Genomic DNA, 26,750 nt, shown 5'->3' with positions numbered 1-26,750 from the left:
CCCAAAAAGTGTTTGCTGCATTTATATTAAGTTCAAAACATAATAGTGTACCAGGCTGGGTAACATAGCAAGACCACATCTCTGAAAACAATTAAAATAGATTAGTTGAGCAGGTGGTGCATGCCTGTAATACCAGCTACTCGGGAGGCTGAGGCAAGAGGATTGCTTAAGCACAGGAGTTCGAGGATGCAGTGAACTATAATCACACCATAGTGCTCCAGCCTGGGTGACATACCAAGGCCCTGTTTTTAACAAGAAGAAAAGGAAAAAAGGCATTCCAAACTGAACTGTGGAGTATAGGGGTTACATGTTTAGGTGATTAAGAAAAAAAGGATATTACAATAAAAATCAGGATAGCCCTCTTAGGGCTAGGAGTGTTCTGTTTCTTGAGTATACCATGTAGTTTACATGGGTATTCACTTTGAGGTAAGCGATCATAGTTGAGTAGATTTTTGTTTTGTGCACTGTTCTGTTTGATCATTACATTTCACAGTTATACTTTTTTTTTCATTTCACTATTTTCTTTATTTTTTCCCATTAAAAAGAAAAATTTTAAGTGCTTAAAGGAAAGATCCAAAGTTGGCAAAGTCTTCACAGTTATACTTACATTAAGAATGTATATAATGTTACAGGTTTGTTTTTTTTTAGTGCAGAGCCTTCCTTTTAGTAGTATATAATCTTTTTCAACTTTCGTGCACATTTTCAGGAATGGATTTTGTCCAGGAATGGGAGACAAGGAGACTTTCTGTTGTTGTCCCCAGGCCAGAGAAACTGTCAGAATTCTTAGCATCTAGATCTCAAGGTAGTAACAATCAGAGCAGGAAGCCACAGGAAATTGCCGTGATGTAGCCTGAGCCTACTGCACTTTTGTAAAGTAATCACAGGCTCTGCATTGCCAGGACTTAGAGAACCTTTTGTCCTGAGGTGCTTTGTAAGTGTAGCAGCCATCACACACTACCTTCCACAGCTTGGAGTGGTTTTAATTAATCATATAAATGATTACTACAGGAGAATCCTTGGGAGCCTCAAGAATTAAGAGGACTAAAGTGGCTCTATAGCTCTTTTGACTTTATGTTTTAGGAATAAGAACGTAGATGTGTTCTCTCTCATAGTTTCAGTAGCTTTGCAGTTGATTTTCTTGAGTGTTCTAAGTATGTGAGCTTATTTTTCTCTATGCAATGATAATTTTACAGATATTTTCCTATTCCTAAGATTTCTCAGTGTCTTTTTTCTTAAAATCAAGTATAGATGTTGAATCTTATTGATTGGCAATTTAGCATAATTAAAGGTGGCTACATAGATTATTTGACCTTTTATTAATGTGGTATTATTTTAGCAATTCCCCTAATTCAAATTAATTTTTATATAACCTATGATAAAAACTTCCTAGTTTTATGGTAGACTATTCCTTTAATTTATGTACTATTTAACTCTATTTTTCAGTATGCATAATGACTGAGAGTGTGGATTCTGGTCAGACCTAAATCTGAATCCTAGCTTCACCACTTACAGGCTATTTGGAGAAGTTACTTAATCTTTCTTATCTGGTTTTCTCTATAAAATTATGGTAGTACTAGTGCCTGCTAAAGAAATACTACATGTAAAACACTTAACACAGTGCCTCATACGTGATGTTTTCTTTTTTTAATGGACAAACAATGCATATCCATAGTTTTTGTTATTTTAGATTTTATATCTGAATTCTTAGGTAAGATTGAACTACAGTTGTGTGTATGGATACTGTCTTTCTCAGGTTTGAATATGAAAGTAGTTTTAAAAACGTACAATGTCAGGTTCATCTTTGTTGTGTATCCTGTGAATATACAAGATTGTGAATATGCAGTATACAACAATATCAGACTTGATATTGTGTGGGAAAAGAGGCTTTCTGAACTTGGTACCAGACTGGGGCTCAAGACCTATGGTGTCCAGAAGAGTAGCTGCTACCCACAGCAGAGGTATATTCCCACTAGAAGTAGTCTTTTCAGTCAGAAAGAAAGCAGTTTTTGAATTGTGATACAATGTAAATTGCGGTTCTTTTATAGTAAGATAATTTTTATGTTCCTGTGTTTTTGCAGAATCTTCACTGTGTGATATTTCTACATGGGAGCTTTGATGCTATTTGGATTTTAACCTGTTATTTATCTTGAATTTGTCTGTAGGTTTGCCAAGATTTATATCAGTGTATCTGAACCCATTATTCCATTCAGAGAAACAATTACAAAACCCCCAAAGGTTGACATGGTCAATGAAGAAATAGGCAAACAGCAAAAAGTTGCAGTCATACACCAAACAAAAGAAGATCAAAGTAAAATCCCTGAGGGAATCCAAGTTGACTCTGATGAGCTGATTACTATAACAACTCCCAGCAAACTTGCCATGCTCAGTGTTCGAGCCATGCCCCTTCCAGAAGAAGTCACTCAGATTCTGGAAGAAAATAGTGATTTGATTCGTTCTATGGAGCAGTTGACATCCTCTTTGAATGAGGGCGAAAATACTCAGATGATTCATCGAAAGACCCAATAGAAAATTTTGGAATTCATAGGAAAACTGGAGCAACACCTGACAGGGAGAAGATGGAGGAATATTGTTGACCAAGTCTGGTCATTCAGCCCAAGAAAATGTGGGCCCAACATACTAGTCAATAAAAGTGAAGATTTTGAGAACTCAGTATGGACAGGTCCAGCTGACAAAGCTTCAAAAGAAGCCAGTAGATACCGAGATTTGGGAAATAGCATTGTGAGTGGCTTCCAACTAGCAACCCTTTCTGGCCCCATGTGTGAGGACCCTCTCATGGGTGTCTGTTTTGTTCTGGAAAAATGGGACCTAAGTAAATTTGAGGAACAAGGAGCAAGTGATCTGGCCAAAGAGACAGGAGGAAAATGGAACCTGTTCTGGTGGAAATGAAAACCAAGAGCTACAAGATGGCTGCTCTGAGGCCTTGGAGAAGAGGACATCCCAGAAAGACTCTGCACTCACTGACTGCTATGGACCTTTCTCAGGACAGCTTATTGCCACCATGAAAGAAGCACGTCACTATGCACTGCAAGTGAAACCTCAGCGCCTGATCACAGCTATGTACACATGTGAGATCATGGCCACCAGTGATGTTCTTGGTAAGGAAGAAAAGGTAAAGATAGTGAGACATGCCCTGAATAATAGTGAAGTCTCCTAGACCCCAAACCTTTGTTTTGGAGACAGGTCTCATTCTGTCACCCCAGCTGGAGTGCAGTGGTTCAGTCTCAGCTCACTGCAACCTCCGTCTACCAGGCTCATGTGATCCTCTCACCTCAGCCTCTCAAGTAGTTGTTGACTGCAGGCACATGCCACCATATGCAGCTAAATTTTTCTGTATTTTTTGTAGAGATGGATGTTGTTTTCACCATGTAAAACAACATGTTTTCACCATGTTGCCCAGGCTGGTCTCGAACTCCTGAGTTCAAGCGATCCACCCACTTGGCCTCCCAAACTGCTCGAATTACAGGCATCAGCCACCACACCCGGCAAACCCCAAATCTTAAACTTTTTTGGTATGTTTTGCAGAAGCTATACCATCTTCAGATTTACTAAGAGAAACTAAGGTCTTTGAAAGCCAGATATCTTAAATATTAAAATCTTGAGAGGGAAAAAACATGACTACTAAAGATTTTTTTTTGCAAGTAACAGAATCCTTTCTGTGATGAAATGTCTGCTAACTGAAGCTTAAACTGTTTATATGTGTTACCATCCAAATCTTTGCAGTATTGTGTATCAAGCAAATAAGCGTATCAGTCTGCGTAACCAAAGTTGTTCTGAAAATGATCAAAGAATAAGGCAGCATTCTTATCACACAAAAGGGCTTTGGTGAATTCTGGGTTCTAAGAAAGAAAATTATTTGGGGCTTTATTCACTGCTAATCATTCTATCAAATCCTATTTCTGATTTTTCTTATTTGGGAGAAGCAGACTTTAAGATCTCAGGAGACATGAAGCACTGGCACTTAGTACCTCTTTGGACTTTTGGCTAATATTAGTTCATTAAGACTTACTTTCTCTACTTACAATAAAGAGGATAATAATTCATACAGATTGTGAAGATTAGGATAACACAATTTGTTAAATACAATGCCTAGAACAGCACCTGGCACACAGTAGTTGTCTTATTCTCTCGAGATCAAGGAACTGTTTCAGTAGTGAAGAGAATATAAAGGAGGATTGAGCCCTGGATGAGAGAGTCAGCCAAATTATTAAGTTTCCTCTAACCCTGAGGCCCTTTGAGTCAATATGTGGTTAATTACATCCTTTTAAGGAAGGTTCTTTTGCTAATCAATTCCTGAAAGAAATCTAAGCATTTTTTTTCCAGAAGAAATTTAGTCTTGCATCACATTAAGGTTTCTGTGAGACTGAGCATCAGTAGCAGCATTTGAAAAATAGCTGGATTAAGGCCAGTGTGCACTGCGAATAAAATCTCCAAATACGGCATGTCATATACAGTGCTTCTCAACCTTATTTGAATACAGCATACCTATTAACAGCCATGGAATTTGTAGATTCGTTTGGGAAACACCAATCACTATTCTCAGATGGTATATTTCATTTTCATTGAGAACTTTCTTAATTTAAGGAGGTGGAAATAAGAGTTAAAATCAAGAAATCGTAATCCCTTAAATCCTTGAAGAAGACCTAAGAGCTTTTCTCCAGCCTCTCCTACCCCAAGAGATGCTTATACCACCTCTGTTTGAATGTTTCTGTTATGGGCAGCTCACAGCCAGCTTTGTGAGTTGATGTTTTTTTCTATACTGAGCAAAATATCTGTCACCTGCTAGTTTCCAGTTATCTGTACCACCATTCATCTCTCTTCCATGCAATAACACTTTTATGTATTTGAAGGAAATCATTAGTTTTCTAGTTTTATATCCAAGAGAAAAACCCTCCAAATCCTTCACCTGTTTCTCTATTATGATTTCTGTATCCTTTCACCATTCCAGTTGCTGTCTTTTGGACATACTTTATTTGGTCAGCATCCCTCTTGAAACAACCGATATTAGAACATAGCACCTCACATACCCCCCAGCCAGTAGAGAACGTCTATGTTTACACTATTACCTTTTTCCTGAAATACGCATCCTTCTTTTAATGCAGTTTAGCAATTACATCTTCTCATTAATTCATATGAGAAGTCAAGATCAATCTCATTTCTTAAAAAAAAAAAAAAAAAAAGTTGTTTTCCCACTCTGTTCCCCAAAAAGCAGAATCCACATTTTTGGTAATTGACTAGACTGTAGAAATTTTGTAGTTACATGAACTCCTGTATTTATACATGAGTACTGAATCTATACACCTAATTTTTTTCTTAAGTTATATAACACAATTAGTATTACAACAGTAAACAGGAGAAAAATGTTAATGGCAAGAACAGTCACACCACCACCATCTTAACACATTTATTTCTTACTTATTTTTTTCATTGTCCTTTTCTTATCTGATGAGAAATAAAACTCAACAGGTAGAAAATCAAACGTTCTGATGAAGTTAAAGTCCTTTACGTCTATAGCAGTTCCCTGGTTATCAATCATGTTAGAAAAAAAAGCTTACCAATCATGTTAGAAAAAAAAAAGCTTAAGTTGATATAATTTTGTGTTAGAAGGTCCATGTTGTCTTTAGCTTACCAGTCATGTTAGGAAAAAAAAAAAAGCTTAGGTTAATATAATTTTGTGTTAGAAAGTCGATGTTGTCTCCAGAGATTTACTTCATGCTTGTATAAACATGTACAAATGTCTAATGTTTCTTTAAAATTCTATACAAAATTAACATACTGCTTTCTAGTCTGCAATTTACAAATCCCAGTTTATCTCCTGAAAAAGTTTACTCATTATTTACCTTTTCTGACCGTTTATGCTTAAACAGTCTGGTTTCTACCTTACTATTCATAATTTCTCAAAAGGGCAGATTCACGTAACATGGTGAGTCATAATTCTGGTCCTGGAGACTCAATCCAGGACCATTTAAGAAGGCCAACCACTTAGTCATCACATCAACTTCTGAGCTATCCTGAACCTCAGTGTTCTCTTACTTCACCTTGTTCCACTTGCTATAGTTTGTTCACTATTCTCTTTACTGAAGAGAGTGATAGATAACATAGGTATTGTGAACCCCTATTTTCTTGCTATCCACTATAACATGAAATTAGTTTCTGTAAGTTGTAGACATGTCTCCATATTTTGAAAGTATAGGTTGAGTATCCCAAATCTGAAAATCCAAGATCCCAAGTGATCTACTAAAATTTGAAACTTTTTGATCATTAAATGTTGCTCAAAAGAAATGCCATTGGATGGCTGGGTGTGATAACTCACACTTGTAATCCCAGCACTTTGGGAGGCTGAGGTGAATGGATCACTTGAGGCCAGGAGTTCAAGACCAGCCTTGCCAACATGGCGAAACCCATCTCTACTAAAAATACAAAGCATTATCTGGGCATGGCGGTGGATGCCTGTAATCTCAGCTACTCAGGAGGCTGAGGCAGGAAAATTTTCTGAACCTGGGAGGCAGAGATTGCAGTGAGCTCAGATTGCCACTGCACTTCAGCCTGGGCAACAAATAAAACTCTGTCTCAAGCTTCTTCTCCAATAAAACACCAAATGGCGGATGACGCCGCTGCAGCCGGGGTGCCCGGAGGCCCTGGGGGACCCCGGGATGGGGAACCGCAGAGGTTTCAGCAGTGGCATCCGGGGCTGGGGTCGTGGTCATGGACGGAGCTGGGGCTGAGGCCGCGGAGCTCGCAGAGGCAAAGCCAAGGATAAGGAATGGATGCCTGTCACTAAGTTGGGCCGCCTGGTCAAAGACATGAAGATTAAATCTCTGGAGGAGATCTATCTCTTCTCTCTGCCCATCAAGGAATCTGAGATCATTGACTTTTTCCTGGGGGCCTCTCTCAAGGATGAGGTTTTGAAGATTATGCCGGTGCAGAAGCAGACCCGTGCTGGCCAGCACACCAGGTTCAAGGCATTTGTTGCTATTGGGGACCACAATGGTCACGTCGGTCTGGGTGTTAAGTGTTCCAAGGAGGTGGCCACCGCTATCCATGGGGCCATGATCCTGGCCAAGCTCTCCATTGTCCCCATGCGCAGAGGCTACTGGGGGAACAAGATTGGCAAGCCCCACACCGTCCCTTGCAAGGTGAAAGGCCGCTGTGGTTCTGTGCTGGTGTATCTCATCCCCGTGCCCAGGGGTACTGGCATCGTCTCAGCACCTGTGCCCAAGAAGCTGCTTATGATGGTTGGTGTTGATGACTGCTACACCTCAGCTAGGGGCTGCACTGCCACCTTGGGCAACTTTGCCAAGGCCACCTTTGATGCCATCTCTAAGACTTACAGCTACCTGACCCCTGATCTCTGGAAGGAGACTGTGTTCACCAAGTCTCCCTATCAGGAATTCACTGACCACCTTGTAAAGACCCACACCAGAGTCTCCGTGCAGAGGACCCAAGCTCCAGCTGTGGCTACAACATAGGGTTTTTATACAAGAAAAATAAAGTGAATTAACATTGAAGGAGAGGAACTCAAGATGGCGCTGTAAGAACAACCCAGGATTGAAGCTCTCGATTAATCCGCGGAGAGGTGAGTCGGAGCTGCATTTTCAGACTGATCTTTGTTGCCCACATAACGGGGAAATTCCCAAGTATAAAGGAGATGCGGGACACCAGGCAGAGGCTCTGCCTGGAGAAGCTGGCAGCCGGGGTGGCGGCGGCCGGCCCTACCCAGCGATCCCCACAGGGCGTGCTTGTCCGGGTGCCCTGTTGAAACGGCAAACTGAGACTTGAGAGGGCTGAACTTGAGACTGAAAGGGACTTGGGCAGTGGGCCAGCCCAGGGGATTGCAGGGACACAGTGTTAGGGATAGCACAGTGGGACAGACAAAACGGCAATCCCAAACACTTGCCGTGGAGACGGTTTCTGAGATGCTCCATGGGGGAGGGGCGTCCACCATTACCGAGGCAACCCGCCCCGACTGAGACACACGCCCAGTGCTGACGCAGCTGGGAGTTGCCGAGGCAACCCGCTACAACAGAGAGACTCCGCTGCAGGGCGTAGCCCATGGCGGAGACCCCAGCAGAACAGCAAGAGCCTGCAGCAATAGGGCGAAGCTCACAATAGCAGGGCGGAGCCTCGGCAGTCAAATAGTGATTAGACTGCCTCCTAGCTGGGCAGGACACCTCAACAGACATCCAAAAACAAAGCCCCAACCCCCCAAGACAGCATTTGAGAAAAAAAGGGGTTTTTTAATGAGCTCTGTTGTAGCAGAATCAAACATAGCAGCCTAACAGCCCTGAATGAACAACAGAGCTCACAGCTCAGCACTTGAGCTCCTATAAAGTACAGACTGTCTTCTCAAGCAGCTCCCTGACCCCTCTATATCCAAAAGACTGACATTTGGCAGGCATCATCCTGGGACAAAGATAGCAGTAAAAGAAACTGGTAGCATCCCTCACTGTTCCGCAGCTGCTATAGGTGCACCCCAGACAAGCAGGGCCTGGAGTGGACCTCAGCAGTCGTACAGCGAAGAAGCCAGACTGGTAGAAGGAAAACCAAGTAACAGAAATACTTCATCACCAACAATCTGGGTGTCCACTAAGAGACCCAATCAAAAAGTCAGCAACTATGCAGATGACAAGCGGATAAATCCACAAAGATGGGAAGAAACCAGCACAAAAAGGAGGAAAACACCCGAAACCAGAACACCTCGCCTCCTAGAAAGGACCAAAACTCCTCACCATCAAGGTAACAAAGCTGGACGGAGAATGACTGTGATGAAATGATGCAATTAGACTTCAGAAGGTGGATAATGAGAAACTTTTGTGAGCTAAAAGAACATGTATTAAATCAATGCAAAGAAACTAAGAACCTTGGAAAAAGATATGAAAAAAGATTTGAGGAAATGATGACAAGAATGGATAACTTAGGAATATGAATGAATTAAAGGAGCTGAAAAACACAATACGAGAACTTCGCGAAGCAAACACAAGTTTCAATAGCCGAATGGACCAAGCAGAAGAAAGAATATCTGAAGTTGAAGATCAACTCAATGAAATAAAACGAGAAACCAAGATCAGAGAAAAAAGCACAAAAAGAAATGAACAAAGTCTCCAAGAAATGTGGGACTATGTGAAAAGACCTAACCTACGTTTGATAGGTGTACCAGAAGGGGACGAAGAGAATGAATCCAAGCTGGAAAATACTCTTCAGGACATCATCCAGGAAAACTTCCCCCACCTAGCAAGACAGGTCAACACTCAAATGCAGGAAATACAGAGAACACCACAAAGATATTCCACAAGAAGAGCAACCCCAAGGCACATAATCGTCAGATTCAACAAGGTTGAAATGAAGGAGAAAATACTAAGGGCAGCCAGAGAGAAAGGTCGGGTCACCCACAAAGGGAAGCCCATCAGACTCACAACAGATCTCTCGGCAGAAACACTACAAGCCAGAAGAGAGTGGGGGCCAATATTCAACATTCTTGAAGAAAAGAACTTTAAACCCAGAATTTCATATCCAGCCAAACTGAGCTTCAGAAGTGAAGGAAAAATAAAATCCTTTGCAAACAAGCAAGTACTCAGAGATTTTGTCACCACCAGGCCTGCTTTACAAGAGCTCCTAAAAGAGGCACTACACATAGAAAGGAACAACCAGTACCAGCCATTCCAAAATCACACTAAATGCTAAAGAGCATCATCATAATGAAGAATCTACAACAACTAACGGGCAAAACGGCCACTTAGCATCAAAATGGCAGTATCAAATTCACACATAACAATATTAACCCTAAATGTAAATGGACTAAATGCACCAATCAAAAGACACAGACTGGCAAATTGGATAAAAATCCAAAACCCATCAGTGTGCTGTATTCAGGAAACCCATCTCACATGCAAGGATACACAAAGACTCAAAATAAAGGGATGGAGGAAGATTTGCCAAGCAAATGGAGAGCAAAAGAAAGCAGGAGTTGCAATTCTCATCTCTGATAAAATAGACTTTAAAGCAACAAAGATCAAGAGACAAAGAAGGCCATTACATAATGGTAAAAGGATCAATACAACAAGAAGAGCTAACGATCCTAAACATATACGGAGCCAATACAGGAGCACCCAGATACATAAGGCAAGTTCTTAATGACTTACAAAGAGACTTAGACTCCCACACAATAATAGTGGGAGACTTTAACACTCCACTGTCAATATTAGATCAACCAGACAGAAAATCAACAAGGATATCCAGGGCTTGAACTCAGACCTGGAACAAGCAAACCTGATAGACATTTACAGAACTCTCCACCCCAAATCCACAGAATATACATTCTTCTCAGCACCACATCACACATACTCAAAAATTGACCACATAATTGGAAGTAAAGCACTGCTCAGCAAATGCAAAACAACTGAAATTATAACAAACAGCCTCTCAGACCATAGTGCAATCAAGTTAGAAATCAGAATTCAGAAACCAACCCAGAACCGCACAGCTTCATGGAAATTGACAAAATTCAACAGCCCTTTATGCTAAAAACCCTCAATAAACTCGGTATCGATGGAATGTATCTCAAAGTAATCAAAGCTATTAATGACAAACCAACAGCCAATATCATACTGAATGGGCAAAAACGAAGCATTCCCTTTGAAATCCGGCACTAGACAAGGATGCCCTCTCTCACCACTCCTATTCAATATAGTACTGGAAGTTCTAGCCAGAGCAATCAGGCAAGAACAAGAAATAAAGGGTATTTAAATAGGAAAGGTGGAAGCCAAATTGTCTCTATTTGCAGACGACATGATAGTATACCTAGAAGACCCCATCGCCTCTGCCCAAAAACTCCTGAAACTGATAAGCAACTTCAGCAAAGTCTCAGGATATAAAATCAATATGCAAAAATCACAAGCATTCGTCAACACCAATAACAGACTTAAAGCCAAATCAAGAACGAACTGCCATTCACAATTGCTACAAAAAGAATAAAATACCTTGGAATACAACTCACAAGGAACGTAAGAGACCTCTTCAAGGAGAACTACAAACCACTGCTCAACGAAATCAGAGAGGACACAAACAGATGGAGAAACATTCCATGTTCATGGTTAGGAAGAATTAATATCGTGAAAATGGCTATACTGCCCAAAGTAATTTACAGAATCAACACTATCTCCATCAAGCTTCCATTGACTTTCTTCACAGAACTGGAAAAAACCACCATGAACTTCATATGGAACCAAAAAAGAGCCCGCATAGCCAGATCAATTCTAAGCAAAAAGAACACAGCGGGGGGCATCACACTACCGGATTTCAAACTATACTACAAGGCTACAGTAATCAAAACAGCATGGTACTGGTACCAAAACAGAGATATAGACCAATGGAACAAAACAGAGGCACCGGAGGCAACACAACATATCTACAACTATACAATCTGATAAACCTGACAAAAACAAGCAATGGGGAAAGGATTCTTTATTTAGCAAATGGTGTTGTGAAAACTGGCTAGCCATGTGCAGAAAGCAGAAACTGGACCCCTTCCTGACACCTTACACTAAAATTAACTCCAGATGGATTAAAGACTTAAACGTAAGACCTGGCAAGATAAAAACCCTAGAAGGAAATCTAGGCAAAACTATCCAGGACATAGGAGTAGGCAAGGACTTTATGAACAAAACACCAAAAGCATTGGCAACAAAAGCCAAAATAGACAAATGGGACCTAATCAAACTCCACAGCTTCTGCACGGCAAAAGAAACAGTCACTAGAGTGAATCGGCAACCAACAGAATGGGAAAAATTTTTTGCAGTTTACCCATCTGACAAAGGGCTGATATCCAGAATTTACAAAGAACTCAAACAGATTTACAGGAAAAAAACAAGCCCATTCAAAAGTGGGCAAAGGATATGAACAGACACTTTACGAAAGAAGACATATATGAGGGCAACAATCATATGAAAAAATGCTCATCGTCACTGGTCATCAGAGAGATGCAAATCAAAACCACATTGAGATACCATCTCACGCCAGTTAGAATGGCGATCATTAAAAAATCTGGAGACAACAGATGCTGGAGAGGCTGTGGAGAAAAAGGAACACTTTTACACTGTTGGTGGGAGTGTAAATTAGTCCAACCATTGTGGAAGACGGTGTGGCGATTCCTCAAGGCCTTAGAAATAGAAATTCCATTTGACCCAGCAATCCCATTACTGGGTATATATCCAAAGGACTATAAATCGTTCTACTATAAGGACACATGGACACGAATGTTTATTGCAGCACTGTTTACAATAGCAAAGACCTGGAATCAACCCAAATGCCCATTGAGGATAGACTGGATTGGGAAAATGTGGCACATATACACCATGGAATATTATGCAGCAATCAGAAATGATGAGTTTGTGTAATTGTAGGGACATGGATGAATCTGGAGAACATTATTCTCAGCAAACTGACACAAGAACAGAAAATGAAACACCGCATATTCTCACTCATAGGTGGGTGATGAAAAATGAGAACACATGGACACAGAGAGGGGAGTACTAAACACTGGGTTCTATTGGGGGGAAAAGGGGAGGGCCAGTGGGAGGGGGAGGTGGGGAGGGATAGCCTGGGGAGAAATGCCAAATGTGGGTGAAGGGGAGAAAGCAAACAAAACACACTGCCATGTGTGTACCTATGCCACTGTATTGCATGCTCTGCACATGTACCCCAAAACCTAAAATGCAATAAAAAAATAAAAATATTTTAAAAAATTGAAAAAAAACCTCTGTCTCAGAAAGAAAGAAAGAAAAAAAGAAATGCTCATTGGAGTATTTTGGATTTTTTTATTTCAGATGCTCGAACAGCATGTAATACAAATATGCCAAAATCTGAAAAAAATCAAAAATCTAAAACACGTCTGGTCCCACTCATTTTGAAAAAGAGATAGATATTCAACCGGTATTGGAAAAAGCCCAATGCACTGTCTTCAGCTCTTTTACTGTGGTATACTCTGCTTGTTCTGATTTTGAGTATCCTGGATGTGCTACTGATCACCTGAGTTGGCATCCTCTTCCTTCTACTGTGCATATCCTCTTAAAATAGGGGTTGGGGAGGGATTTTCTTTCTTTTTCTGTCATTGTGATCATTCATTATTGATTTCCTTTAGATTCTCTGGTTACTTTGCAAAGGAATTTTATTGTAGGGTCTGTTATTCTAGAACTTACCATGTGTGTTAGTTGTCTTTTTTTTCCTGTCCCTCTGTATGTTTGAAATGTTCCTTTTTTTTTTTCTTCTTTCTATATTATCCCAGCTCACTGCAGCCTCCTCCTTCCAGGTTCAAGCAATTCTCCTGCCTCAGTGTCCCAAGTAGCTGGGATAAGAGGCATGTGCCACCATGCCCAGGTAAATTTTTTTATACTTTTAGTAGAGATTGGGTTTTGCTGTGTTGGCCAGGCTGGTCTCAAACTCCTGGCCTCAAGTGATCCACCCGCCTCAGCCTCCCAAAGTGCTGGTATTACTGGCATGAGTCACCACACCCGGCCAAAATGATCCTTTCTGAAGTCCAGGGCCTGCGTAGGTCTATGCCTATCCTTTCTCTCAAGATAATGAGAACATGTATTTCCTCCCAAAATAATGGGAACACCTGTTTTCTTCCAGGATTGCCATCTCTTCTGCATTATTATTTGGAATGGCATTTGTCCTTTGTTTTCTGAGAAGATGAATTTTCAGCACAACACATGAAGCCAGAATCAGCTGGTGGTGGTTATCAGACTGAATTCCTAGCAGAGTGTCTAGTCACCCCTGTTGTGTCACTCCTCTGTGTTCATTTTCTCATCTCTATTGGGAAACCACCTGGACACTGCATGTGACCAGGCCACCCTAGGATAATACCTCAAAATATTATTTATCATCCTATCCTTATATTTTTATCCTAGCACTCACCGCCTGGCCATCAGACTCAGTTCTGCCACTTTCCAGGAAGAGATACATATTTTAACTTTCAGGGTTCTTTGTCACCTTCTCTCTCTGGAACAAAGGATCATTTTGACTTGCCTTACCCAGGTGCAAATGTCCTTGTACTATGCATCACTGCCCTCTGTGAAGCCCCATTTATTTAACCTCTGTGTGGCAACTGTGTGTATGTGGGTTGGTATGCAGTCTCTGTACCATTGTCACTGGTCAACTGTCTTAATACTTTGCCTGAGTCCAACTGACTGTCACATCCACTGCCCTGAAAGAAGTTACATTTAGAGTCAATCTGGATTTTTTTTCTCAAATTGATTTGAAGTTCTCTTGCTTAGACTGGAGAATCTCCTCTGAGGCCTGTTTTCTCTTTGCTTTTGAGGGGCTCTTTTATACTGATAACCAATTTCTAGTGTCTAAGGTCTATCAATGCAGCCAGCTGTTCACTTGTGTTTTTTTTTTTTTCTTTACTTTCTCAATCAACACCTTCCATTGGAAAGAAATGAAAAGAACTTCTGTGTTCCTGAGGCCTTTTGCTTCCTGTCTGGATATTTAGAGATCTGAGAAGACTTCAGACTTTGCTGACTGTTGTTTTAATTCTCCAAGAATCGGCACACGTTGATTTCAGGTGTTTTTTATTTAGCAAAATGAATTTCCTTAGCCTTATTTTAAAACTTAGTTTTTTCTACATAGATTGTAAAAACAAGAAATCTTTCTATAAATGGATAGAATTGCATGGGGTCAAAATGGGAAATTTTGTAGGAAAATAATCATCTCAAAACGATTTTATCTGGGGAAATAATTTCAGGAAAGTGCCCTTCTGTACTTTTAAAACCCACTTTTCTAAAGATGTGTTTCTGTTATCATTTTTTACCCATGAAATTTCTGTGTAATGAAATTTCTGTGTAATGAGCTTGATTATTGCTGAGCTTTTACCTGCTTGTCATTGAATTGTTTCTTTTTGTATTTTTTCTTCTAATCTGTTAATCTTTTTTTTATTTTTGCTCTTCATTTTAAAAATCTTTGGTAATCTCACATTTTAAAAATACCTCTTTTTGTTTGGCAGTACTAGCTGAGAGGTTTTGTTTTGTTTTGTTTTGTTTGAGATGCAGTTTCACTCTTGTTGCCCAGGCTGGAGTGCAATGGTGCGGACTTGGCTCACTGCAACCTCTGCCCCCTGAGTTCAAGTGATGCTCCTGCCTCAGCCTTCCAAGTAGCTGGGATTACAGGTGCCCGCCTCCATGCCCGGCTAATTTTTTGTATGTTTAGTAGAGATGGGGTTTCACCACGTTGGCCATGCTGGTCTCAAACTCCTGACCTCAGATGTTCCACCACTTCAGTCTTCCCAGAGTGCTGGGATTACAGGCGTGAGCCGCTGTGCCTAGATTAATTAAGAGTTTTAATTACAGCTATGATTACTCTAATTCTTCCTTTTATTTATTATTTATTTATTTATTTATTTATTGGGGTTTTTTTGAGATGGAGTTTTGTTCTTGTCCAGGCTGCAGTGCAATGGCACAATCTCGGCTCACTTCAATCTCCATCTCCCGAGTTCAAATGATTTGACTTCCTCACCCTCCAGAGTAGCTGGGATTACAGGTGCCCACCACCACGCCAAGCTAATTTTTTATATTTTTACTAAAGATGGGGTTTCACCATGTTTATCAGTCTTGTCTTGAACTTCTGACCTCAGGTGATCCTAATTTTATGGGTATTTCATATGTATATGTATATATTTATGGAGCATATGAGATATTTTGAATCTACATTTTATTTTTACACATACATCACTGTATACTTTTTAAAAACTTTTTTTCTTTCCTGAGACAGTCTTGCTTTGTAACCCAGGCTGGAGTGCAGTGGCGTGATCTTGGCTCACTGCAACCTCCAACTCCCAGGTTCAAGCGATTCTTTATCAGCCTTCCAAGTAGCTGGGAATACAGATGCTCACCATCATGCCCAGCTCATTTTTTTATTTGTATCTTGAAACAGGGAGTTGGCAGTTGCAGTAAGCTGAGATCACACCACTGCACTCCAGTTTGGCCACAGAACGAGACTGTCTCAAAATAAAAATATAAAGCAAAAAAATTGGGGTCCTTGCTCAGTTATCTTGACTGTGTCACAGTATTTATTACCTGCCAACTTCATGTCAACTTTGGATTTGATCATTGTGCCTCATTTTTTAAGTCACTGATTATAATGATAAGAACATAGAGCTACTAGCAGACCCACTAAGGACCACCTTTCAGAGTGGGGTCGACCTGTTACCATAATTATCTGTAAACTTGTAGCTGATCTAACTATATAGTAGTAGCCAGCCTACATTCTTTATTGTGCCTGCAGGATACTTTATCTCCTATTTGATTGAAGCCCATCTGTATCCTGTCAACCACATTGGCCTGGTTTTTACAGCTCTATGACAAAAGGAAGACGTTAGTGTGACCTGGTGTATAAGAATAAGGATCTACCAATTTATTTGTATGTGTGTTTTAAATTAACGTTATTGCACAAGCGTTATTAACAATAACAAATCACGAGGTGAAAGAAAACTCTTCCTCCTTGGAATTCAACTTTATTTCCCATTTTCTTTTGCAGCCCTTGTCCATGATAGTACATTTTGCATAACTGTAACCTTATGATAGAAATAATTTAGTATTTTGCTTTTTTAGATTATTTATTTTGTAGGCATGCTTTCATTTGGCTACTTACAATTCATAATTTTCATTTTAACCTCTACATGATACCTTATCAATTGGATATAATTGTTTAACTGTCATTCCCAAATTGGAAGTTTGCATTGTTCCCTGAATGTTTACTGTTAAAACATTGCTGCAAACAACTGTTCCCTTTCCTAAATTCTGAAAAAACAACACACCTTTAATTGCCAAACTTTCAGCTTTCAAGATTGTAAAATCTACAGGTTAATCTTAGTATTATGGAAGAAGAACATGTATGAGAATCCATAAAGCTTTAAAAGAACAGATAATGTGGGCCGGGCGTGGTGGCTCAAGCCTGTAATCCGAGCACTTTGGGAGGCCGAGGTGGGTGGATGACGAGGTCAAGAGATGGAGACCATCCTGGTCAACATGGTGAAACCCCATCTCTACTAAAAACACAAAAAAAAATTAGCTGGGCATGGTGGTGCGTGCCTGTAGTCCCAGCTACTCCGGAGGCTGAGGCAGGAGAATTGTTTGAACTCAGGAAGTGGAGGTTGCAGTGAGCCGAGATTGCGCCATTGCACTTCAGCCTGGGTAACAAGAGTGAAACTCCATCTCAAAAAAAAAAAAAAAACAGATCATGTTTCCCCAAATGGTAAAGAGATTTTTTTGAGCTGGGTATCAGAGAAGACTTCATGGAACAAGTTATTTTTGAATGGGCCTTGAATAATAAAAAGGATTTGAATATAGAGTTGGACTGAGAGTAGTCTAGGTTCAAGAAACTGTGCGCTCAGAGTTGGTAAAACCTAATGTGTACTGTGGACAGTAAGTGGTATACCTTGGCTTAGATTACAGGGGCTGTGCCCTATATACTCTAGGGTCTGGCAGTTAGAGAAGCTGAAGAGGTGGATTACTGCCTTGAATACAGGCTGAGATATTTATAGTGTAGTCATTAGTAGTTGAACCCTGATCAAAACTTTCAGTTGATTAACCTTTTTGTTGTTGGTTTTTTCCCCTGATGAATTCTTCTTCCCTGGTTTCTTTCATACAGGATGGTACTCTGGTCCCTCCTCTCGCTTCCTCCCTGCCTCCATCCCTCCTGCAGGACTCCTGGAGTCCTGCCCAATTGCCAGGATGTAGTGCGGTGACAAGATCATAGCCCATTGCAGCCTCCGACTTCTGGGCTCAGATGATCCTCCTGCCTCAGCCTCCCAAGTAGCTAGGACTGCAAATGCATACCACTACATGTGGCTAATTTTTAAGTTTTTTGTAGAGACAGAGTCTTATTTTGATACATAGGCTTGTCTCAAACTCCTCTTCTCAAGCATTCCTCCTGCCTCTACCTCCCAAAGTGCTAGTATTACAGTGATGAGTCACTGCGCTCAGCCAACTGATCTTTAAGTGACTGAACAAACTGATGATCATGATGGAACAGATATCCAATGGAAAGGGTATGAAAGTATTTACAATCAAGGGCCACGTGATCAGAAATCCTTGTTGATATGGCTATGTTAATTTCTCAGTGATAACAATGGCATATTTAATGGTCTTTGAATGCATCCAAGCTTTGGACACACCTATCACGAGAGCCAAGGTGTATTTGGAAGGTTTTATAATAGTATTTTCCTGTGCTTGGTGATTTATTGCATGCATGGTGGTGGGTGCCTGTAATTCCAGCTACTCAGGAAGCTGAGGCAGGAGAATTGCTTGAGCCTGGGAGGCGGAGACTGCAGTGACCCCCAGATCTGCAACCTCTTCCTTGGGTTCAAGTGGTTCTCCTGCCTCAGCCCCTCCAATAGCTGAGATTACAGGCAGGTGCCACCACGCCCAGTTAATTTTTGTATCAGTAGTAAAGACAGGGTTTCTCCGTATTGATCAGGCTGGTCTCAAACTCTTGACCTCAGGTGATCTGCTGCCTCGGACTCCCAAAGTTCTGGGATTACTGGTGTGAGCCACGGAGCCTGGCCTCTCCTATTTTTTAAAAAATTTTTCTAGGAATGTTCAGTAAGTGTGAGTTTATCTGTGTGGTTTTTAATTAAACCACACGCAGTTAGTTAACTTTGTTGGATAGTTAATTTTGAGGACCTTTTATCTGTTGTTCGGTTTTATGTCACAGAATTGCCTGTTCAGGTCCTTTGTGAAATATTAGATTGTTTTGTTACTTTGTGGTGTTTTTTGTGTACACCTTAGATGACAACACATGAATTACATGATTTCCTGAAAGTTTTGCCTAATCAAAGGATGCTTTTTTTAATTTGGAAAGTAGTTTCTTTGCCATGCAGAAACTTTTCTGGTTGATGTAGTCCACGTTTATTTTCACCTTTTATGCATGTAATTTTGGTCATCCATATAAGGAAATAGGTATCAGTTACAAAGCATTTAATTGTCCATGAGGTTTTTCTTCCTGGGTGTTTTTTTCTTTTTCTCTTTTCAAAGGTGAACAGAGATTCAAGTGACCCAGAATATATGCTCAACCTGTGTTTTAGTTAAAAACATTTTGCGGTTTATGATCTTTTGTTCTGGTCTTCAGGGGTTTGTGTGTGTGTTTGTTTTTTTGGGGGGGTGTGGGGGGTGCAGAGGTTGATTTTCATATATCATGTAAAATCAGAGTCCTGTTTCTCTCTTCTGCATCCAGATAACATTTTTCTCAAAGGCATTCGTTGAGCAGACTCTGCCTTCCACATTACGGTGGTCTTTATCAAAGTGAGTTGACTATGTCCATGTTTGCGTTGATCTTGATTTCTCCTCCCTGTTTTTGTCCACAGTTCTAGGTATGGTTTTTATCCAAGTACTATCTGTCTGCAGCATAACTGCAGCTTGGCAGTGTGATTTAATATCGAAGATTGTGGGTCCTCACTTTGATTGTATTTCTTAGGATTCCTTTAGATATGAAGTGTTTTTATGGTTCCCTGTGATTTTTAGCAATATGTATTTATTTCTGTTAACTTGTTTTCACAACATAAAGATGCATAATTAGGGGTACATTTTCACACATATAGATTGAGTAATGATCAAATCAGGGTACTTAGAATCTCTATTCCCTCATAAGGTATTATTTTTGTGTGGAGAGAACACTCGAAATTCTCCTTTCTTGTTTTGAAAAATATAGTATTATTAACTCCTGTCATCAGGCTGAGGAGAAAAACCCTCAGATTGATTCCTTTAAGGTTAAGATAACTATGCTTCCATAACCAATCCCTACTCCCCCTCTATCTCCCAGACCCTGGTAACCAATATTGTGCTTTCTACCTCTTTAAGATAGACATCTTAAGATTCAGTGTTTGTCTTTCTTGGCCCAGCTCATATTAACATAATGTTTTCTAGGTTCATCTAGGTTGCTCCACGTGACACTGTTTCATCATTTTGGTGGCTGAAGAATATTCCTTAGTGTATGCATACGAGAGTTTTTTTATCCCTCTGTGGATGGACAGGTAGGTAGAATGTATACCCAGTAGTGGGAATGCTAGATAGTATGGTATTTTTCTTTTCTATTCTTTGCAGGACCCCCAACTGTTTTTTTATAGCGTTAATACTTAATTTACATTTCCACAAAGTTCCTCTTTGTGGAAATTAATACGAGAAGTTGTCTGTTTAAATATTTTAATCTGTTTATAATATTCATTGTAGTTGGGAGTGAGATAAGATCTGAGTATGGTTTTGATCTTCATTTTTCTCATGCGTGGTAATGGTAACCACATTTTTGCAAATGTTGCATCAGTTTCTTGTCTGCACAAATATCTCTTCAGGTTATTTGGTTTGGTTATTTTTCTGCTGCTTTTTATTTTTTTGCAAGCTGGTAGTGTTACTGGCTTGTACCTTAAAAAAAAAAGAACCCCTTATTCAACTGAATGTTTGCCCAATCTTTTCTTAAAATTTTTAGCATGCTTTTTCAATTTGTTCATTGTTTGTTAGGCACAAACTCTTCAGTTTGACATGGCCCCAAATGTGTATGGTTTCTTGGTTAGCTGTGCTGTTGGTTACTAATGAAGAAAAAACAAAATCACTACCAAAGCAGTCCATTTGTCCATGAGCCACTAAGTGGGGCTATTTATTCATTGATTTATTTATGTACCTATTAATCAATTTATTTAGAGGCAAACTTGCATTTATTTATTTATTTGCTGACGTACTTATGGAGAAGCAGGTCGCGTTTAATTATATATTTTGAGGCAGGCTTGGATTTATGTGTTTATCTATCTACCTATCTATTTAAAGACAGGCTTACATTTACTTATTCATTTAGACACAGGCTGACATATATTTATATACTTGTGTATTTGTGTGCAGTCTTGCATTTATTCATTTTGTTTACTATGTAATGATTTAGAGGCTGACTTGCGTTTCTTGATTGATTGATTGATTGGATCATTGATTCATTGATTTTAGATGAATTCTAGCTCTCTCACCAGGCAGGAGTGCAGTGGCACAGTCTTGGCCCACTTCAACCTCCCCCTCTTTGGTTCAAGCGATTCTTCTGTCTCAGCCTCCCTTGTAGCTGGTACCCCAGGAGCGTGCCACCAGGCCTGGCTAATATTTTTGTATTTTTAGTAGAGACTGGGTTTCTGCATGTTGGCCAGGATGGTGTCGATCTCTTGAGCTCGTGTTCCACCTGTCTTGGCCCTCCAAAGTGCTAGGATTACTGGACTGAGCCATGTCGCCCAGCCTTTATTTATTTATTTACATAATTACTGATTTATTTACTTAGAGGCAGGAAGCCTGGATTGCATTTATATATTTATATTTTACTTATTTATTTAATTATTTTTATCTTAGTATTTTTTAAAATAGAGACAGGGATTCTTTCACCATCTTGGCGAGTCTGGTCTCGATGTCCTGATCTTGGGTGATATACCGGGCTCAGTCTCCAAATGGGCAGGGGATTAAAAGCATGAGCCACTAAGTTATTTATTTATTGATTGATTTATGTCTCAAATAAGCCACTAGGTTATTTATTTATTGATTTATTTATGTATCTATTAATCGATGTATTTAAAGGCAAACCTGCATTCATTCATTTATTTACTGGCGTACTTATGGAAAAGCAGGTTGCATTTAATTATATATGTTGAGGCAACCTTGGATTTATGTATATCTATCTACCAATCTTATTATTTAGAGGCAGGCTTACATTTACTTATTTATTCATTTAGACACAGGCTGACATTTAACTATCTACTTATGTATTTGTGTGCAGGCTTGCATTTATACATTTTCTTAACTAATGATTTAGAGGCTGGCTTGCGTTTCTTGATTGATTGATTTATTGATTTTAGATGGATTCTTGCTATCTCACCAGGCTGGAGTGCAGTGGGGCAGTCTTGGCCCAGTGTAACCTCCCCCTCTTTAATTCAAGCGATTCTTTCACCTCAGCCTCCCTTGTAGCTGGGACCCCAGGAGCGTGCCACCACGCCTGGCTAATATTTTTGTATTTTTAGTAGAGACCAGGTTTCTCCATGTTGGCCAGGATGGTCTCGATCTGTTGAGCTCATGTTCCACCTGTCTATGCCTCCCAAAGTGCTGGGATTACAGGACTGAGCCATCTCCTCCAGCCATTATTTATTTATATAATTACTGATTTATTTACTTAGAGGCAGAAAGCCCAGCTTGCATTTATTTATTTATATTTTTACTTATTTATTTAATTATTTTCATCTTAGTATGTTTTTCAATAGAGACAGGGATTCTTTCACCCTCTTGGCCATGCTGGTCTCGATGTCCTGATCTCAGGTGATATAGCTGGCTCAGGTTTGCAATGGGTAGGGGCTTAAAAGCATGAGCCACCAAGTGGGGCTGCTTATTTGTCGATTTATTTATCTGTCTATTAATTGATTTATTTAGAGGCAGACTTGCATTTATTTTATTTGCTGACATATTTATGGAGAAGGAAGTCAAATTTACTTATTTATTTGTATATTTGGAGGCGGGCTTGGATTTATGTATTTATCTATCTAGGTATCTAATTATTTATTGGCAGACTCAGATTTACTCATTTATTTTATTTAGACCCAGGCTCACAACATTATTTTTATACTTATCTATTTGTGTGCAGGCTTGCTATTATTCATTTTCTTAACTGTGTTTCTCCTGCCTCAGCCTCCTAAGTAGCTGGGATTACAGGCTCCTGCCATGATGCCTAGCTAATTTTTTGTATTTTTAGTACATATGGGGTTTCACCATGTTGTCCAGGCTGGTCTGAAAGTTGTGACCTGAGGTGATCCACCCGTCTCAGCCTCCCAAAGTGCTAGGATTACAGGAATGAGCCAGGCAGCTTTCTACATTTTAAAATTATACTATTTACTCCTAGCCCCAAGATTTTGGCTAAATATAGTCTCAAAATACCATTGCCCAGTGAAAGAAAACAAGCCTTCCTGGGAAAGTGCTGATTCCAGGTCTAGGCCAGAAATGTGTAAGAAGCCTGGAACATATTGTCACTCTGGATAGCAAAGAATCCATCAAAGATTATTAGGATGATTTCAACATGTCTGAAGGGCCAATCTGAAGGGATTCCTTCTAACCAAAGATAGGACATTTTGTACATTAATAAGGATAATAGTTGCAGTGAATTGAGATATATCAGATATGTTTGAATATATGCATTCATAATGATCCTTTTGAAAAAATAAAAGTGGGCTTGCACAGTTCCACATGCCTGTAATTTCAACACTCTGGGAGGCTGAGTTAGGAGGATCACTTCGTCCAGGAGTTCAAGACCAGCCTGTGCAACATAGAGAGACTTTGTCTCTACAAAATATTTTAAAATTACTCAGGTATGAGGGCCCATGTCTTTGGTTTTAGCTACTCAGGAAGCTGAGATGGGAGGGTCACCTGAGCCTAGAAGTTTGAGGCTATAGTGGCATGACTGCTTCTCTGCATACCAGCCTGGGCAACAGAGCTAGACTCTCCCTGTCTAAATAAATTAATAGAAGTGGTCACCACTGAAGGATATAAATGAAACAGCCCATCATTTTGAAAAATGGCAAACAGAAGAAATCAAGCCTTGAACTGGTGTTTTCTATATAAGTTGTAAAAGTGAGTAACACAGTTTATAAGAAGCAGAATCTCTTTTTTGTATTTGCTTCATTTTTTTCTTCATGCAAGGCCCTTCTTCAGATAGCAGTATCTCTTTCTGGAAGTATGGCAGCTCATAAACGAAGAAGGAATGATACAACAATACCTTCATTGTTCAATCCATAATTGATCAATGGCCACTAACATCACCAATTAAAAAAAAAAAAAGATGTCCAGAAAGTACACACCTCCGCCCAGAAGAAACTAGCACAGTCTTTGCCCTGACCCTCAAATTCAACCTGAATCTCACCAAGTCTTGAGATCAAACTACTGATTTGTCAAAACTGGAACAAAGTGAAGAGCAAGTTTGCCAACATCACAAGATAACAATTAGTAAAATTCACAGTATGAGAAACAGCATGATAAGAATACACTTAGCATAATCCAAAGTATGGGGAAATGGCCTGATTTATTCAATAAATGGGCTGCAAGGGACAGCACAGAGATCAAAGTGGGAAGCTGTCAGGATCAAAAAAATTGTAAGAGGTGAATCATGCAATTCCAAATAGAGACTTTATTTGGATCCTGATTCAAACAATATACACATGAAATGACTGGAAATTTGTAGGTAGAAGGGGAGTGGACAGTGATAAAGAGCAGTGGTGTAAGATGGTTGGTTGATGATGGTATTGGGATTATTATATTTTTTAAAGAGTTCTTGTCTCTGGGCATGGCGGTTCACACCTATAATCTCAGTAGTGTGGGAGGTCAAGGTGGGAAGATCCTTTGAATCCAGGAATTCTAGACCAGCCCAGGCAACATAGCAAGACCCTTTTTCTACTAAAATACAAACAAATTAGCTTGGCATGTTGGTGTGAGTCTGTAGTTGCAGCTACTCAGGCAGCTGAGGCAGGAGAGGCCACAGTGAACCAAGATCGTGCCACTGAACTCCAGCCTGGTTGACAGAGACCTGGTCTTGAAAGAACAAACAAAAATTGTATTTTTTACAGACATATACCAAGACAGTCGGGGAGGAAATTATATGATGTGTGGGATTTGCTATAAAATCATGAGAGAAAGAGGAGAAGCATGTATGAGTATACATGTAATGAGATTGGCCATCAGATAACAAATATCTGAATCTGCTGCTGAGTAGGTGAAAGCTCACCACACTAGCCTCTTGTTCCAAAAAGCTCTAGAATAGAAAGTTTGTCTAAAAATCCACTTCATGGATTTGCAACAAGCATTGAATAAGATCATGTATACAGAGTGTTTTATCACCATGGCTTGTGGGTAGTCAGCACACAAACATTGTTTTTAGTTCTGTATAGTCCCTGTCCATTAATCACACCCAGAAAAGGTATGTTGTTCACACCAAGAGCTCTGGCCCATGGACCTTTGTCCACTGGGTGGTAATTTATTGGAATTTGAGGTTTAGAATGAGGAAATACCAGCCTTCAAAGCCCCAGGCCTACTATCAAATAGCAAAGCCAATAGTCCCAGATGCCTTTGTAGCACCCCTAGTAAGTAGGACCACTTTTCTCTTGGCTTGTAGGCACATTTGTGTTCATTCACTCATTTTTCATTCATTTCTTATATGCCATATATTGGGTACTAGGGATCCATAATACAGTGGACCACTAATTGACTGAAAGCATCACTTTCAAAGCATCATTTCAGGATGAGCATTTCATGTCAAGTGGATTCAAGGAACAGTGTAAAGGATCCATGGCCTCAGTCACCATGAAGACCCTCCCAAGAGCCAACCGTCCTGGGCCCATATAAATGAATGGAGACATGGAACTCACCCTTATAAGGCCTAGAACCTGACTGAGCATACAAGACAGAAGCCCAAATAACTAAGAACAGGAAGCTAAAGGTGAGAGGTGGGCCCCAAAAGATTCTGTGAAAATGCTTTGTGTTTGTGGATTTATCACGCAGAATGAAAGCTTTGTTTTTATTCACAAGTTAGACACACTCTCTATATAGAATCTATGAAGGGACATTTCTGAGTTTTTTGAGGCCTATAGTGAAAAATGGAATATCTCAGGCAGCTCAGGATGAATAATGCAGTCACCAAGAGGGGCAGGGTGACCACAGGTGGCCAGCAGCAGGGATGGGCATTATGAGCCTTTAGATGGGTTTGTGGGAAGTGGCATTGTGAGCCACTGGCCTGACTTTGTTGTTTCCTGGTAACCAGGTGACATAGGAGGCTTTGTGACATCAGCCAGGGTCAGCAGCCTTCAGTCGGAAGCTGGTAGTGGGAGGAGGAGGAGCTCCGACTACTCTCCCGGAAGTGTTTTTGCCCTTGGCGCTTGCTCTGTTGCTTTTCTTTTTCTTTTTTCTTTTTTTTTTAGTGTGTTGCTTTTTTTCTTTCTTTATGTGTGTGTGTGTTGCTTTGTTTTGCTTTTTTCTTTTTTTAACTGAATTTTACATATGGGGGTACGTGTGAAGAATATTCAAGATTGTTGCATAGGTACACAGGTGGCAGTGTGATTTCCTTTCTTCCTCCCCATCACCAATATCTGGCATTTTTCCCAATGCTATCTCTCCCCAACTCCCCACCCCCCTACCCACTGTCCCTCCCCTATTTCCCCACAACAGACCCCAGTGTATAGTGCTCTTCTCCCTGTGTCAATGTAATCTCATTGTTCTTTTTTCTGATTTTGTTTGTTGCTCTTTTTTGAAGGTCCCCTTGTAGGTCATTCATGGGGAACTGCATAGACCGCGAGGCTTGCCTCAGTTGTGCCTCATGCCAGCAGGCAGTGGTGCCATCTTGTGAATGTGAGACTCAGTCTGCGGCAGCTGGAGCACCAGCATCCACCACTGCAGAGCCTGCCGTGTTACATTCCGGAGTGGCGGAGGCCCAGCATGTGCAGCCTATCAAGTCAAAGCGGCGCAAAGGTAAAGAAGCCAGGGGTGCCATTTGCTCTCTGGCCACCACCTCCCCCACCTACTTCCCATCCCCTCACCGAAGAGACACCCTCAGCTTCCAGCTCCCTCCTGCCTATAGCCAGCTTTCCCAGGGTTGGGCATGGGGGACAAAGGCTAGTCCTGCCTCTTGTCTTTGTTGTTGAGTCTTCTTGCTTGAGGCATTTTTGGTCTAGTCTCTTTCTTTCCCCGATGAAAATTCAG

At 40.4% G+C, this 26,750-nt stretch overlaps 1 protein-coding gene and 2 pseudogenes across 6 annotated transcripts in view; all 3 read left to right on the top strand.

Annotated features, from left to right (window-relative positions):
* LOC144576765 (elongation factor-like GTPase 1) overlaps positions 1 to 4,299 on the top strand; it is a 28,539-nt pseudogene extending 24,240 nt beyond the window's left edge. The window contains exon 5 of the transcript XR_013519228.1: positions 2,163 to 4,299. The product of XR_013519228.1 is annotated as an elongation factor-like GTPase 1 (transcript). The remainder of the gene's footprint in view (positions 1 to 2,162) is intronic.
* LOC100413318 (high affinity cAMP-specific and IBMX-insensitive 3',5'-cyclic phosphodiesterase 8A) overlaps positions 1 to 26,750 on the top strand; it is a 119,637-nt gene that overhangs the window by 36,650 nt on the left and 56,237 nt on the right. The window contains exons 1-6 of one of the 5 annotated variants that reach the window (XM_078329047.1): positions 7,432 to 12,500; positions 12,840 to 14,578; positions 19,243 to 19,310; positions 19,932 to 20,038; positions 25,285 to 25,494; positions 26,305 to 26,519. The exons of 2 other annotated variants lie outside the window; for them this stretch is intronic. In XM_078329047.1, coding sequence (XP_078185173.1) covers positions 26,324 to 26,519 — 196 coding nt within the window. In that variant the 5' untranslated portion in view covers positions 7,432 to 12,500; positions 12,840 to 14,578; positions 19,243 to 19,310; ... (1 more) ...; positions 25,285 to 25,494; positions 26,305 to 26,323. Of the gene's footprint in view, positions 1 to 7,431; positions 12,501 to 12,839; positions 14,579 to 19,242; positions 19,311 to 19,931; positions 20,039 to 25,284; positions 25,495 to 25,853; positions 26,092 to 26,304; positions 26,520 to 26,750 lie in introns of those variants that run through there. 2 more of the 5 variants (XM_078329048.1, XM_078329049.1) reach the window with 2 other exon arrangements.
* Positions 6,593 to 7,487, top strand: LOC128932318 (small ribosomal subunit protein uS5 pseudogene; annotated as a pseudogene).

The sequence above is a fragment of the Callithrix jacchus genome, chromosome 6 (assembly GCF_049354715.1).
Source record: "Callithrix jacchus isolate 240 chromosome 6, calJac240_pri, whole genome shotgun sequence".
In the NCBI taxonomy this organism is placed as follows: domain Eukaryota; kingdom Metazoa; phylum Chordata; class Mammalia; order Primates; family Cebidae; genus Callithrix; species Callithrix jacchus.
The sequence above is the reverse complement of the archived record's forward strand: the minus strand, read 5'-3'. Positions and strand labels throughout refer to the sequence as shown.